Below are 16,686 nucleotides of genomic sequence, written 5' to 3' on the forward strand. Positions count from 1 at the left end.
ATTTAAGAAAATATTTCTAATAAAATTCATATATTATTTTTTTTATTCCTAATTAAAACGAGTACATCTACCATTTTCCTATTCAAACGGACATATTATGAAAAAAAATCATTCTTAATTAAATTATAATATATATTATTTTTTCTTAAATTATTATTCCTCATAAAAACTCGTTATATATATTTTTTATTCTTAATTAAAACGGACACATATTATTTTTCAAACAATAGGATAATTAAATTGATTAGATGAAATTATAAATTTTATTATGAAATCTTGATAAATAACTTTTACTTTTTATTATGTTTATTATTTTTAAAAACAAAATAAAATTAAATTTAATAGGATTGTATATTTTGAAATCAAATCAAAATAATTATAACTGATATAAAGTTAAATTTTTTTATAGATTTAATAATTTTTAATATAAATAATTATTATATAATTTTATATATAATATATATTTAAATTATTAATTTTTAAAAGTATGGAATTTCCGTCCAACGGACTAGTTTCTAACAATAACATGTTGGTCTTATGATTATTAAATTGATTTTAATCTTGCAAATTATGTGATAAATTTTTTTAAAATTATAAATTTTAAAATTATTTGAGTTCAGGGAGCAAAGCTCCCTTGTCCAAAAAGCTGTTGAATAAAAAAATAAAATAAAAATTTCACTTCAGCGTCAGCCTTTACTACAGTATAACGAATACAAGTTGCTAATAATTGAAAATCGCGCGAACAAGCAAAACAATACTGGACAGGATTTACTTCAAAAAAGTACTGGACAGGATTTGATTTCGGTCTAAATAGGTTGGTTTATTTCGGTTTTGGTCCTGTCAATTCGGTTTTATTATAAATAAATAATTACATAGGCAGATTGGAGCTTTCGTGTTTGCAGACATGGGGAGCTCAAAAGCAAAGAAGCCGCCTCCTTCAAAAACCTCTCTAAAACCTAAAAATTTAAAGAAGAAGAAGAAGAAGACCAAATCTGAAAAGCCTAAATCAGTCACAAACAATGTTATCGAGTCGGAGGCACAAGAAGCAATTCCAGTACAAGAGCAAGGGCCGCTCAGCTTCTTCTTACAACACTTTCAGTCGTCTAATCAAATCCGTCTTTCTTCTCTCGAGCTGGAATCTATTGAAGGTGGGTTCTTTACTCCACCCTTTTGTATTTATTTTATGTAGCTAACTCATCGATTAAGTTGAGTAATTGATTGAATTGTACAGAGAAAGGTGTTGTGGAGCTTTGTGATGAAGAATTAAGCCTCGATAAATACCTGAAGAAAGCATTTAGGGATAAATGGAAACATGAGCTCTGTGAAAGTCAGCTTGTGGAAGACGATGTGGGTAGTCCACGTGTACTCATTGTCAGTGCTTCCGCTTTGAGATCGTTAGAGTTGTTCAAGGCTGTGCGCCCACTGACCAAACAGTGTCCTGCCGTCAAGCTCTTCTCTAAGCATATGAAGGTTGAAGAACAGGTTGGTGTACTTTCGTTTTCCATTATCTCATTATTAATTTTCCGATTTTGTCTTATAAATGATTTTGATTGCAAAATAGTTATGTACAAAATAAATAACCTAAGTGCACTGTGCTAGTCTTTTCTATATGAGTTCACATTTTGTTATTGAGGTTTACTCTTTAACATTTGGCCTTTGAGAATTGGTCATAGGAGCTACTCAAGCTGATTCTTCAATGTTTATTAATCCTTTAATGTTTACGTCTGATGCAGGTATCCTTGTTGAAGAACCGAGCTAATATTGCTAGTGGTACACCGAGTAGGTAATCAGATTCTGCTTCGTATTTTATGACTTCTTTAGGATTCGCCAACTGTCTGTTGGAAACTTGACGTGCGCTGCCTGAATGTATGTAATATTGTTTTGGTAGTTTGTCACTTTCTCTTTGCTTATTGCATGATTTGTTCTTTTTCCAGAATAAAAAAGTTGATCGACATTGGAGCATTAAATCTCTCGCGGCTACAAGTTCTGGTGCTCGACCTTCACACTGACGTTAAGGGTTATTTTCTATTCACGCTTCCACAAGTCAGGTTGGTACACAAGCTAACATTATCTCACCAGAATTCTATCTTTTATAGTTTTTGAATGTTATGCAGAAATGCATAGATGTCTTGGCATTGTTTTTAACTTTGGGCTACTGTAAGTATGGCAAGCTTTCTCATTTACATTCGTCATTTTCTATTTGGCAGAGATGAATTCTGGGACTTGTATAAGACATGCTTTCATCAGAGATTAATGCAAGGCGATCTACGAATATGTCTCCATGGTCCAATACCAAGTAGTAATGCTTTCAAGGGTAAAAAGAAAAAACCATAATCTCAGTTATTAATAGTTTTGTCCTGACTATGTACCTTTTTGTTGTAAGCTGCAATGTCAATTGTTTGTGCTTGTTGAGCTCCAATTGCCATTGTTTCTAATCAAATTGTTTTCACTCGGCTTTTGTTTGGTGACGTTGAGTAATGATGCTTTATAACCTTCCCAATTATATAGTGCTGTTTAGCCCAATTATTTAGCTATTAAACTTAATTTTTTTTCCTGTTGGAAATCTGAAAAATTGCAACTCTGTTTTTGACTGCAAAGCCATTCTCGTCGATCGAATGTTAGGAAATGCGTATTTGCCAAAAGTTAGGGCTCTTATGAAGCAAGCGATAGAAGAAACAAGGACATGTCGTCCCAATATACACCCATCTTAAAGACTCGTCTAAATCTTCGCCATCGACAGAAATAAGTGGTACGATGAAAGCAGGGAGAAAGCCACAAGAGTTAAGATTTGGGAAAGAAAATCACATCCTTGCAATCGAAGAAAGAGATTTGCCACACCCAAAAACAAGGCAAAATATTGTACAATTATTGCTATATTCTAAAGGGATAATACTGTCATAACGATTTGTGTTCAACAAAAAGTGATTCGAAAATCTTTATGTCGAAAAAAGAGTTTTGTAACTCCTGTGTCGAAGGAAAACTGATTTGGAAAATCTTGTGTCCGTTTTGCTTATTTTCTTAGCGAGGTGTCGTTTATGTAGCAATAAAAATGGACTTGTTTGTACTGTACATGTCAGATTAATTTTGACACATAATGTCCATATCATTTAATTGGACCGGAAAAACTGAAGTCCACCTAAAACTACATACTAAATCATCGGACCGATCCATTTTCCATCTCCTTACCCAAAAAAAAAAAGAAAAAAGCGTGGAGGCTTGGACCCAGATGGAGAGGTAAAGCTTATTTTTTTTTGGGACCATTTTAGGCTCTGATTCATCAATTTCTGGTAAGTAGCTATACAAATCCTTCGAATTGGATTCTATATATATATATATACACACATAAATGATTATTTGAGCTGTGTTTTTTAATTTCAGGATCTTAATTAAGGGTTTGGATTTCTTTTTAAAAAAATTCGCAGGTGTGCAGTCGACATTGTTCACGTTTATTAACAAAAGTGAGTACACAGAGTGGCCAATCATTTTATCAAACTCGGGAGTAGCGCCGCTCGATAGTCGATACCACCGGATTTTCCCTCCAAAGAGGCGAATCAAAGCCTATAACGCCGCCTTCTAAATGGGCCAGCCGTTTATGGGGACGAACTCTGGGTACGGAGGACGCCGCCACACCACCTGCCACGTTGGCTGAGTGCACCCTCGACGGTTCCGGCGGGCTTGATTTCTTCGACGTCAGCCTCGTCGACGGTATAACCTCCCTATGCTGGTGGTTCCTCAAGGCGGCACCGGACAGAACTGCACAAACACCGTATGCGTGGCTGACCTAAATTGACAAGATCTAGTTGGAGTTAGTATGAGTGGAAAAAATAGGTTTGTAAGACAGAAATAAATGATACTCGAATGGGCGGAAGAGGGATTTGTCAAGGTGTGAATTTTTTGTTTCTTTGAAGATGAATATATAAAACAATTTGATGATTTTTTAAAAAGAAACAGCGAAGGCTTGGAGCCAGAGGGAGAGGTAAAGTTTTTTATTTTTCTTTTGGGTAAGGAGATAGAAAATGGATCGGTCCGATTTAGTTTGTAGTTTCACTTCCGTTTTTTTTCGGTCCAATTAAAGGATATGAACATTATTTGTATAAATTAATCTGACATGTACATACATCAGTACATACAAGTCCATTTTTTATTGACATGTAAGCGACACCTCATAAAAAAATAAGCAAAACGAACACAAGATTTTTCAGACCAGTTTTTTTCGATATAAGAAATTACGAACTTTTTTTCTCTACCCAAAAATTTTCGGATAACTTTTTATTAGACACAAGACTTGATGTGAATGTTATATCTATTCTAAATGTTTTACTCTTTTTCACAAATATTGAAATTATATATATATAGCTACGTACAGTATATGTACAATGGGTTGATAATTCATATATACTAAAATCTGGTTAGATCTACAACCCCATACAACAATCTGCAGAACTACTTGTTTTAACTTTTAAATGTGACTGGCTACAGAGATTTTACACCGTGCATCTTAATAATACAGTATGTGACATCAAACACGCGCGCCAAGCTATTCACTATGGATCTTACACACGTTCATTGGCATCGTCAGGAATTCTTAATCATCTTGTTAATTGCTCATCATAGTCTTGTAAGTCTATACTAACAATATCTCCATCGTCGACACTGATCTCAATAGAGTTCCTATCACGATTTCCTCCATTACCAATGTGAGGTACCTCCAGATTAACGTCTATTAGGAATATCATTTGCTACTCGTGTGTTATTCGAACATAGATATCTTTGGCCATAATATTGTTTGGCCTTTCTGACTGGAATTTGCCATATGTAACTTTCAGATACGAGTAAGGCTAACAATGTTGCAAACCCTATACCAATGAAGAATGCCGCAAAGTTATAGGCAGTGAGAGGACTAGCACCATTTCTCGCACCCGAAGTAGATTGATAATTCGAAGGAATGAGAGAATGACCGAAATACTTGGTCTCAAGAGTATCCATTATGTTTCCGTCAGATATATTTAAGATTGCCCTAGAGAAATGTGGAACTAGTGTAGAATTCAAATGAAAGGCAAATCCAAAACCTCCGGTCCTATAAGTTTGCCCAGCCATCATGAAATGTGAGCTATGTTTAGCTAAAACCACCTTTATGCAAGGGATTTCGTCAAAGATAGCCGCAACGCCTCCATTTTCATTCCCCTTGGACAAAGCATGGCGATACTGCTCACTGGTGCTATATCCCTTTAGCTTGTCAGGGCTGAAGTGTAATTTTTCTATAAGTAAAGATCTGACGAAGGAATCTTGTTGAAACCCAACATTGTAACCTCCTTTCTGAAGTTCATCAATGCTTGTATAGGTGGGCAGTAACTGGTCAACGGTTAGCATTGAAGATAAGCTTGCCGAGTAACATTGCATCAACACAAATGCCAAAAATAACCAAACAACCAGTACAAACTTGGAGCAGTTGTTCATCACATTCTCTCCTGCAGTACATAGGAATTACATGCAAAAATAAAAATTAAGGCACTGTTTTATAATATAATTAGTTTGGGGTCGACAATATTGATTTAGTACTGATATTTAGTTGTACCAAATCATGCTACACAATTCTGAACTTGGCCCTAATTAAGTATAACTATATATGTGATAAATTAATAATTGTTTATTTATCCTTAAATTTTTGGTAATTATATATCACTCCGGTATAACATGAATCAAACTAATTTTTATAAGACAGACTGTGTGGGAGGATGCATACATATATAGTCTATTTCAGTAACTTAATTAGCAATTTCAAACTTTCATTAAACATCAAAAATTAACATTAGTACGTAGTTCTTTATAAGAGTAATATATAAGCCTAAATGAATTTATATAACTCAATTAGAAACTGACCTTGAGTGGAAACAGCGGACGTCATTGGAAGCCAAAAGATCTTCCCAACCCAACGCTTAGGCGATTCATCACAGCCTGTTGTCGTCATTGTAATATTGTGACGCTCAAGGACTACGAGTACGAAACTGATAAATATGGTGACAATTATTATCGCCAACCAAAGGTCCCAACTAAAGGGTTTTACAACGACCCACATGCTTTTACGATGTTTTATCGGTACAAGCATAGTCACTCCTGACTCCGTGTACGGTAATGTGAAATCAACGAATGATGTCCGGTTGAATATAATTGTCGTGTCTCCCGCCACGCCATGAATTTTCTGTGTCAATGAAATTGAAGTTTCATTTTAAAATTAAAAAGATAATGATTTACTGTATACTAGCTAATTGGAAGTTATCAAAAAAATAAATAAAAAATTACTAGCTAATTGGCTTAATTTTTTTTTAGATACATGGTACTTGGTTTTTCTCAAATAACACATGGTACGTACTTGGTTTACTTAAGTGAGCTATAGGCTCAATTGAATTTTGGGAAGTAGATGAAAATTAATATCTAAACTTGGTACGTGCGTACTCAAGTTTATGGAGTACTAGTCTAGTAAACATTTTAACAGTTTAATTGAGATGGTATCTTATTAAAATTTAATTATTTAAAACCACATTTAATTTGCAACTTAATAAAATTAAGATTTATAAACAAAAAAACATTTTTTTTTATTTGATTGAAATGATCGAATTCTAGCTCTATATATACATTACAATCAACTCAACCTCAAAACAATCACGCATGTAGGAAAGAAATTTATCGGGGAAAACCATCGATAACTGCAAGGAAAATAAGCTACCCATCATCCCGGAAGTACTTGCCTCGACAGGATTGCAAATTGGCATGGTTCTAGCTTTGGAAATTGACGAAGCTACGGAGGTCTTTGACAATTCTTTGCCAAAGGCGTCAGCTCCGCTTCCTCGAGTTCATTTATCGCCATATGTTTATGACATATAAATCTACTTAAGGCTGATCCATGCAAGTTTTTCTCCTCTGTGCTAATGTATTTTTCCATTCTAGCTAAAGGTGATGGTGCTTTACTATGATATTTTGGCTGGTCATGTTTGTTTAAGTTCTTTTTATGCTGGACTGTAAGTATATATTGACCCTAAACGCGTAAGCTAATGTTTAAAAAGGGGAGCTTGGATTGACAGTATGTGGGTTTGGGTTCTTCGATGGATTCGGCAATTACTTATGCAGGTATTCGTCTCACTCGACTCGTTGATGATTTTGATTGATGAAGTTTTATGATCAGGTCATAGAGTTTATTTTTATATATGGACTGGAGGATATGATCCTATACAACTAAGGCCGGTCTAATTCAGAGTATGTAAAGTCTTGGCATTTGCGGTTGGATTTCAACTTTGGATCATCAAGCGTATATGAAGACTCTAGCACTTGTTTACTATGTTACTAATATGTGGGCAGTTATATGTTTAGACTTTATTGCTATTAGAGGATGGCATGTATCCAATATTAGTATAGTTTGGATGATTATATTCGAAGCTGTGGACTTCTATCGGTTGATGTACCGTTTATGGCAGTCGAACGTGGAAGACTCTGACCAGTAATGTTTACGATTTTTTTCTTTCGAACTTCTTAATTTAGAGGACTAAATTTTAATTCGGGAATAATTGGCAGCTAACATTCTTCGACTCGACCATCTAATCTTAATTTAATTTTAAATAAAATTTCTCCTTTATAAAAAAAATATATATATATATAAATATTACTTAACACTTGCAGACTTGAACTATAAAATTTTTACATTCTTTAAGGGAGAAAATTTTAGGTGGGAATTTCCCACGTACCCATAATTATTTCAGAATTCTAAGTAAACATAGTTATTTCAGAATTTTAGGTAATATTTTGACATATGAAATTTTAATGGGATAATATGACACATAAAAATTTTGCTGAAATTTTAATTTTAAATCACACCTGTCAAATTCTAATTCGCATGAGATGCGGTGGGAACTTCCGATCCATTAATTTCTTCGAAAACGGAACAACAGTAAAGACGTACGTTTTCAGGGTTTAGAAGAAACTAGTCAGACGACATATGTATGCTGTATGGGAATGTAAAGTTTTTTTAAAATTATTTATACAGATACTATACATGATTATTTTATATTTAAGAATGTTTTATTGCATGTGTAATATTAGATTTTTTTTAAACAAAGTCACGTTTAATAAAACACATCTCACAATAATAAAAAATAAAAAAACTTTAATTATGGAATTTAATTCTAAAATAATATGTGATGTATTTATATATATACAAGCCAGTGGACCCGTCCGTTGGACGGAAAATTTGTACCTTTACAAATTAAAAATTTAAATATATCAGATAAAAAATTATATAATAATTATTTATATTAAATATTATTAAATCTATGTCAAATATTATATCAAAAGAGAATTATTTTAACTTTTATATCAATTGCCATTATTTTGATTTTGTTTCAAAATCTACTATCCTATTAGAACTAAAAATTTATTTTATTTTTAAAAATAATAAACATAACTAAGAGTAAAACTTACATATCAAAATTTCATTAGCAAAAAATAAAAGTTACATATCAAGAATAATACTTTACTAAAAAAAATTAGAAAAAAATATATTATAATAATTTGATTTGGAATAATTTTTTTCAATAATATGCCTATTTGAATAAGGAAAACGAAGATGTCCCATTTTAATTAGGAATAAAAAAAATATATAATAAATTTATTTAGGAAAAAAATTTTAACAATAAAATTAGGAAAAAATGTTTAATAATAAAATTAGGAAAAAATATAGTGTATTATAATTTTATTAGAAATATTTTTTTAAATAATAGATAGAAAATTGATTAAAAATAAACTTATTATTTTAAAAAAAAGTAATTGGTAGAATTTTATTAGGAAATATCATGTTCTCAAAGTTCTAAAATACGTGTGTCAAATTTCTATTCATCAATAAAATACCATTTGTCGAATTTTGATTTGACAATAAAATTTACAATTATAACAAATTGAAAAGTCTTACTATTATCTATAAGATAAAATAGTATAATGAATTTTAATTAAGAAAAATTATTTAATAGGAAAATTAGAAAAAAATATGGTATCATAATTTTATTTGGAATAATTTTTTAAATAATAGATAGAAAATTGATTAGGAATAAAATTATTATATTAGAAAAAAAGAATTGATAGAATTTTATCATATGATTTAAATAAGTAATTGGTAAAATTTCATAAGAAATCATTATGTTTTTACTGTTTTGATTTTCTAGTTAGAATAGAAATAATAATAATATCATTGACTTAAAATTGCAATTGAATTTACAATTAGAATAAATTGAAAAGTCTTTCTATTGCCTATAATATATGTCCGTTATAATTAGGAAGAATGTTAGAATTATGAAGAATGAGAATAAGAAAAAGAATTTAGTAAGATTTTTTTATTAGGAATAAGAGTTTAATTAAGAAGTAAGAAAAAAATAGTATATTTAGTGAGATTTTAACTAGAAATAATAATTTAATTAGGAAGTTTAAAAGATATATATTGTGTATTATAATTTGATTAAGAATAGTTTTTTATAATAATAATTAGAAAAAAGTTCATGTGTCAAATTTTAATTCGCTAATAAAAAATCACGTGTCGGATTTTATTCGACAATAAAATCTGCAATCGTTATAAATAAAAAAGTTGTTCCTATTGTCCATAAGAATAAATTTTTTTACTACGTATTTAACATAAAAATAACATGTGATATATATATATGATAGTTTTAATAAGATTAGGAATAATGAAAACATGAAAGTAGAATGTAATGGGATTTTGATTAGAAATAAGAATTTAAATAGGAAGTTGGAAAAAAATATTGTGTATTGTAATTTGATTATGAATAACTTTTTAAATAATAAATAGAAAAGAAATACATATCTTAAATTTTAATTCATCGATAAAAGGACACGTGTAGAATTTCGATTTGACAATAAAATATTCAATTGGAGCAAATCAAAAAATTGTTGATAGTTATCTATAAGATATATTATTTTGAGGATCATACAATATCTAAATCTGTTATAGTCCGTTCTCAGGAAGTTTAGTTTAATTTATCGTCATTGCATTTAGTTAGAAGAGATATATATATATATATATATATTTTTTTTCTTATTAGACAGTAATATTAACTACAAAGTAGAGTACAAATCAATAACATAGTATTTCTTGTCTAACCTTTGCTTCAATCTGCTGAAGGAGTTCATCGTAAGACCCATTACTTTGTCCGGTGCTGTTCTTGAATGGAATAAAATCGTACTCAACTTTGAAAGGCAGCGAACGCACCGCAGCGGCGAAAACCTCTATGGAGAACCCTGTGCACGAGAAATTGTCTGTGCCATTAATTCGATTCTTTACTTCCACAAATTCCTTGAAACCTTCTTTCACAGGCACTCCAATTCTCAGCTTCAATGGCGTTGTTTCGTTAGATTTTGAGTTGATGACTTTAAAATGGAAATTAAAAAAAAGAAAGACAAGAAATATAAGGAAGCAAGCTTGTTTCGTCATACTAAAATATATATCTGCACCAAATTCTGATGACATACTTGGAAGAAGAATGCTTGTCAGTATTTATAGAGGTTTAAATCATAAGAGGTGGGCCAAAAGCTATACCTTGTTTTTTTTGCAATATCTTTACGAATTTTGTTTCGTACGTAGTTAAAATAAAAATAAAAATGAACGTTCCTGGAAACATACTGTACCTAGTTTGAAAATTGACGAAGTCTAGCATTTAAACTTGCTGATCTAGTAAGAAAACTAATAAACTTATTTGGTGTGCACTTCTCATTTGAGGTAAGGATTTGACTTTTCATTCTCAAATATTTAAATTTTTAGGTACATATATTATATATGTCCCAACAGTTTTAAAATTATAACTGCTTCATTCGTCAGTCGTCATTGAAATCCCACAACGATTCACTCTAGGTATTATAACCCTCTCAATTAATCTATTCTTTCTTAAAAAAAAATTAATCTATTCTAAGGGAGCTAGCAAACCCTCGGCTTCAAGCATACCCTTTCATATAAAATTGATCAGATTATACATTTCTAGAGTAATATATATATATATATATATATGAGGAGGGATCAATTGACTCTAAGAGTCAATTTAATATTTTAACTCTTAATCTTTACTATTCATTATAATTAAATTAATAGTTGAAATTAAAATATAGAAATCACTTAAAAGCAATGACGAACGTGAAATCTTGAATGTTAATATATATATATGAGGAGGAATCTATTAAATCCAGGAGTCAATTTGATATTTTGACCCTAAATCTTAACCCTCTATCCTAATTAAATTAACGTTCAAGATTATATTGAATTATTTCAATAAAACATTACATAACCTCACGTGCTTCCCTCTTGCCCCCATCTTTACACCATACATAACTTCTCTCTACACAATTTCTTTCTACAAATCCCATCACTATGGCAGTGCCGACGACATAGAAAAAACGGCCGAGCTCATATAATAAACTGTAACTTTGTGAACGGAGGAGTTTTGTGAACTGGAATTTTTATAGAACTGATCATCTCAACTTTTTGAATTTTCTCTCCGTTTCCCCCTTAGATCTAATGTCTCTCTTTTTCACCAATGGACTTAACCAGCTCTCACACTGAATTTGTATATTATATCCAAACCTTCCTTCCAAACCTACTAGAATTAATGTTAAAAGTTTACATAAATAAGATTAAATAATAATAATGGACAAAAACATCTTTTTTCTTATGTTAGCCAGAGACCATACAACTAACTACAATTAAAATTTTGACATAAAATATTTGTTAATTACTTTTTTACTTAAAAGACGAGTTTTGTTTGCAGCTTTTCTTGTAAAAAAATATCTTTCCACTTGATTAATCCATCATCTTAGACATAGAATAGTATATAATAAAATATATTTTTTATTATATTATATTATATTTATTATTTTATAATATTATATTAAAATTATTATGAAATCATATCATAAAAAAATTATTCACCAAATACGTTTTAATTGAATAAATTTTAAAAACTAATAATTGTTATATGTCAAATTTTTAATAAATGTCAGTTATAAAGCCTCTGCTTACGCATGCGACAAGTTTTTCACATTATAATGAGGATAAAGATAAAAAATGCAAGCAACAATATATAATTATTATAATACACATAAATTATAATAAATTAGAATAATGATAAAAATAATTACGTAATGGAGAAATTACAAAACAAGAGGTAATATAATACTTTTTAAACAAAACAAAATAAAAATTTTATTAAAAAATATATCAATTACTGATAATTTTTTATAAATTTTTTTGGTAAATTTATTTTAATACTTTAAGAACATTCACATGGTAATTTTGTAAACATAGGAGCTATAACTATAGCTTTAAATTAATAATATAAATTGTAAGTCCAATTAATAGTATAGAATGTGTAGGCACATATATTTATTAACACTTAATGTATATTGAAATTTTATTGAATATGTGGAAACGAGATTGATTTAAACGTATATGAAATTTTATCATTAATAAAATTAATGTCAATAAATTACAGTTATTCTTTAAAAATTAAGAATTTTATAAATATCAATGAACAATAATTTAAGGAGAAACTTCTATTGAGAAGCTTATAAGATAGATTGTGGGTAAATAATGAAAGTTGTTTTTATAAGAAGCGATTATAAGAGATAAAAGTAAAACATAATCTATACTAATTAGATCGACATAAATAATGATAGTGGCGTACAATTTGGATATTATACGTTGCTCCAATTGTCCATTATACTTCACCCAGATTTTACAACGTAAAAGACTGCGACCTCATGACGCTACTAGATTGTGACATAAGTCTAAAACTTCTGGATCTTTATAGTAAACTTTAAAATCTTCCTCCATATAACACATTTCATTATCATTTTAGTTCTAGTTTTAGGAACCCCAAAATATAATTATTGTGGTCCTTTATAAATAATTTCACCGTGATATATTTTATGGTACTAGTCCGTAGGCCATCCTATAAAATCTTAGTAATATATGCTTCATATATACTCTATGTAAATTAGGTCTATGTAAGTTAAGAATAAAAATAAAACTAAATCATAATATGTAAAACTCAATTCTAATTATGTAACTCTAAACAAAGTTTTTAAGTTTTCAAGTATTATTTTCATTAGGCCAAGATATTGATGAACAATAACTTAATGAAAGCAACATACATGTAAAAAATATCTAATTAATTTTTTTTGATTAATTCTTATTACAAACTACCCACCCAAGATCTACTCTTCCATGAAATCGAATCCATATCCTCCCGATGAAGGAAATACCTAACCAATTGGACCACGTTTTGGTTGGCTAAAAAAATTAATATAATATAGTCGAAAGTTTATTAATCATTAACGTAAATTTCTCTAATTAAGTAATGTATTATTTAATCTTATAAATTAATACTTATTAATTTATAAAAATACAGTTTATTTGTCCCATAAAATACATATAGTAATTTATATATTTGTTAATAAATTTTTTTATCCTATACATATTTCAATAGATATAGATTAATATAATATAACTTATCGAAATAGTTGAATACATTTGGAACTAATAAGTATACATGATTAGTAGCCAATCAGAATATGACTCAATAATTAACGTATTTGTTCCTTCGTGAGATAATGAGTTCGATTCCTGGAAGAGCGAACTTTGAGTGAGTAGATTATTTTATTAAACATCTAAAAAAATATATATGACTACTACTTAAGCTCGTAAAAAAAGACAACAAAAAAATATATCTTGAGATCCTTTGTAGAATCCATAATGTATTATATCACTAAAAATATATAAAAGTAGCCTTTTTTTTAATTGGATTATTATGAGCCTTCCTCAAATTTAAAATGATTATCCAATTATAATTTTTCTATTTATTTAAAAACTAAAATAAAAATCCACTTTGCTTTAGAATTTTTTTATTTAATTAAAATTACAATAAAATTCAAAGACCAAACAGCATGATGTTCTGCATAAGAATTTTTTTTTTAAATTAAAATTAAAAGAAAATCCAAAGATCAAACATCATGACGTTTTAATAATGTGTTCTTTGGATAAAAACCTGTCAAATTACGACCAAGTTTTTAATAAACTCACCTGATAAATAAATCATGATTTTTCTTCAATTTAGAGAAATATTATTTTTTCTTCACGAGTTATTTGAATTATTCTTAAATAGATCATTTGTACATCTATTCAATCATTTCGATAAAATAGAGATAATATACAAGTAATTGTTAGATTAAATTTGAGTTGTAATTGGTTAAGTTGCCTTTTAGGTGACTTAATCGAAAAGAGTCAGGACTATCAAATTTCAATAACCCATCTTTATTTATTTGTAACACAAAAGAAAAACTAAGCAATAAGACAAATAAATCCCTAAATGTTCTCGGCCTTTTTGGCGAAATGTAAGCCAAAAGATACATAATTTTGTAATGTAAAAAGAGAGGACTCCCCCTCAACAGATGCAATCAAAATCTAACGAAATAAAAGTGAGATCCCCCCCTTAATAGAAGCAACATCTTATTATTTAACAAAACATAAAAAAATACTCCTGGGTATGTTATCTGAGGTCACCACTAGAATTTTTTGATGATATCTTCATTCAACTTAATCTCCTTATGTAGGTACTCGTTATGTTCCTCCATAAGTTTTATGGCTATTTCTCCAATGGTCATTGTAAAACTCCCTGAATCTAGTCTCTTTAATCCTTCCAAGCTATGTTGTTTCATTGTGGTCCCTTTCTCCGTAGATCCAGCAATGTCTTTGGGTTCAACATCATCAATTTTGTTCTAATGAGTTTTAGTAGGAATAAGATAGGGAGAAAAACTTGATGAACACTTATTTCTTGATTTTGTTGAAGATCCACCTTGAGCATACAACAATCTATGTTGTGAAAGAGGTATTTGTTGAAACTGGTACTTTACGTCTTGTTGATAATTTAGAGTATCTGGACAAGAGTCCTTACCACTTTTCAAGTACGATGGAGGAGGCGGATTTGAATAATTGCCATTGTAGGGTTGCCTCTTTTGAAACGGACTTGAAATGTCTGGACTGTACTGTGTCATCTTCATCTTGTCATCAAAGAGTTTCTTCTCGCTTCCTCTTGTTGAAAGAATTTAGCATGGCAATCTTCTGACTCAAATGTTTTCTCTAATGTCGTCGCTCTTTTTTCCTTTTGTTTCTGGTTTGACAGAATGTGACGCCATGTTTATTATAAAACCCTACCCAGTATCCCCCTTTTTTATATATACTTAGCACAATTAAAGACTAAATATTATGTTTCTTTTTATACTAGTATTCTACTTTTTATTCTTCTCTTTTGATATACATATTTATTGGTTTGTTTCCTATTCTAATTTTTTTTTTTTTAAAAATTAATCATTGAAGTCTTCATCATACCAGAAAGTCCATGTATTCCTTGAATCCATGTTCTGGATGTTTGTTGGTTTTGAAATGTCATGCTAATAATCAAAACTGTAGTCTTTTCTTGAAACAAGGTGATACTTCTCTTATCCAACTCGAACTCCTAGAAATACCACTTTATCTTTGTCATTAATTATTTTGCATCATGTAGAGTCATTTTTAATTTTTAAATGTTACTTCTCAAGTTGTTTGAGACTGATAACATTACTTTTTAGCCGTAACACGAGTGGTTCATCTTTTAATGAATCATCACTTCTATATAATCCTTTTCCTAGTACTCTGGATTCTTTCACTTTATGTGTTATGGTGTTGACCTTTGTGCATGCTTCAAAGTCTATGAGTAGATCTAGATGCCCTATAAGATGATAATTTCATTCTTTGTCTAGATGTCAGTCATGTTTCTCTCACTCCTTGTATAGTTGTATCTTGTCATTATATTCCTTGTTTCTCTAAATTGACCGATTTAGGTCTGTGATAAGTTTGTTCACTAGGTCCAACCTCGTTTCCTTCTCTTAATGCATCTCTGCAATTTGTGCCTTTAAATTGGTTATTTCCTCTTTTTGTTGATTCATTTCTTTATATGCAATACTTAACCCTTCTGTTTTTTGTAAATTTCTCTGAGATGCTATAGTGTTTTCGGTTGCGAAATTACGCACTTCATTATCTTTGCTTTTACATTGTTGCATCCAGCTATACATCCCTTTGTTTGTCCTTTTTCCTTTTATCAATATAGCTCCATTATTATTCTTAATTGTACAATGATCCTGATCAAATATAACGATGAGACCTATATCACACAACCTACTGATGCTTTGCACATTTTTTTTTGTAAATTATCTACAAGGACAATCATATTAATGCTAACAGAAGGGTATTTCTCCAGACTTCCATATCCTATGATCTCACCTTTTTCTCCATTCCCATAGATTACTCTTCTTCCTGTGTTTGCGAGTCTTTCCTCTAACATTGATTCTTCTCCCGTCATGTGCATGTTGCATCCACTCTCTAAAAATCATTCTACTTCTTTTTGTTTCTTGCATTGTTCCAACATATTCAGATCCTTTAGAGTCTTTGAATTGATCATAATTTTTTGTTGCTGATAATTGTCTGACATATTATTACCGAAGCACTATCCCATTTCTAATCTATTTTCTTGTTCTGTGTTGTCCTCATTTCATACTTTACTGTTTTGTTCATCCATCAATTGATTATGAAGATCACGAATTTGCTGTCTT

General features: G+C 30.0%; 2 protein-coding genes across 2 annotated transcripts; one reads left to right on the top strand and one right to left on the bottom strand.

Moving 5' to 3' along the window:
- Positions 1 to 904: 904 nt before the first annotated feature.
- Positions 905 to 2,334, top strand: LOC139884069 (uncharacterized). Its single transcript, XM_071868148.1, has 5 exons — positions 905 to 1,148; positions 1,232 to 1,482; positions 1,734 to 1,783; positions 1,935 to 2,048; positions 2,208 to 2,334. The coding sequence occupies exons 1-5, from the start codon at positions 905 to 907 to the stop codon at positions 2,332 to 2,334; spliced, it is 786 nt and encodes a 261-aa protein (XP_071724249.1).
- A 2,379-nt stretch (positions 2,335 to 4,713) lies between these two features.
- Positions 4,714 to 10,486, bottom strand: LOC139884070 (glutamate receptor 2.9-like). The gene is made up of 3 exons (XM_071868149.1): positions 10,157 to 10,486; positions 5,881 to 6,199; positions 4,714 to 5,468 (listed from the first exon to the last, which is right to left on the bottom strand). The coding sequence occupies exons 1-3, from the start codon at positions 10,484 to 10,486 to the stop codon at positions 4,714 to 4,716; spliced, it is 1,404 nt and encodes a 467-aa protein (XP_071724250.1).
- Between the last annotated feature and the right edge of the window lie 6,200 nt (positions 10,487 to 16,686).

This window comes from Rutidosis leptorrhynchoides, unplaced genomic scaffold (assembly GCF_046630445.1).
Source record: "Rutidosis leptorrhynchoides isolate AG116_Rl617_1_P2 unplaced genomic scaffold, CSIRO_AGI_Rlap_v1 contig499, whole genome shotgun sequence".
NCBI lineage: Eukaryota > Viridiplantae > Streptophyta > Magnoliopsida > Asterales > Asteraceae > Rutidosis > Rutidosis leptorrhynchoides.

What these genes read in the sequence shown, in the direction of transcription:
- LOC139884069 (XM_071868148.1), top strand. Translation starts at nt 905, where the DNA reads ATGGGGAGCTCAAAAGCAAAGAAGCCGCCTCCTTCAAAAACCTCTCTA. An exon ending in CGAGCTGGAATCTATTGAAG is followed by an intron (nt 1,149 to 1,231) that starts GTGGGTTCTTTA and finishes TGAATTGTACAG; the next exon opens with AGAAAGGTGTTGTGGAGCTT. An exon ending in GCTAGTGGTACACCGAGTAG is followed by an intron (nt 1,784 to 1,934) that starts GTAATCAGATTC and finishes TTCTTTTTCCAG; the next exon opens with AATAAAAAAGTTGATCGACA.
- LOC139884070 (XM_071868149.1), bottom strand. Translation starts at nt 10,486, where the DNA reads ATGACGAAACAAGCTTGCTTCCTTATATTTCTTGTCTTTCTTTTTTTT. An exon ending in TTCAGCAGATTGAAGCAAAG is followed by an intron (nt 6,200 to 10,156) that starts GTTAGACAAGAA and finishes TCATTGACACAG; the next exon opens with AAAATTCATGGCGTGGCGGG. An exon ending in GTCCGCTGTTTCCACTCAAG is followed by an intron (nt 5,469 to 5,880) that starts GTCAGTTTCTAA and finishes TATGTACTGCAG; the next exon opens with GAGAGAATGTGATGAACAAC.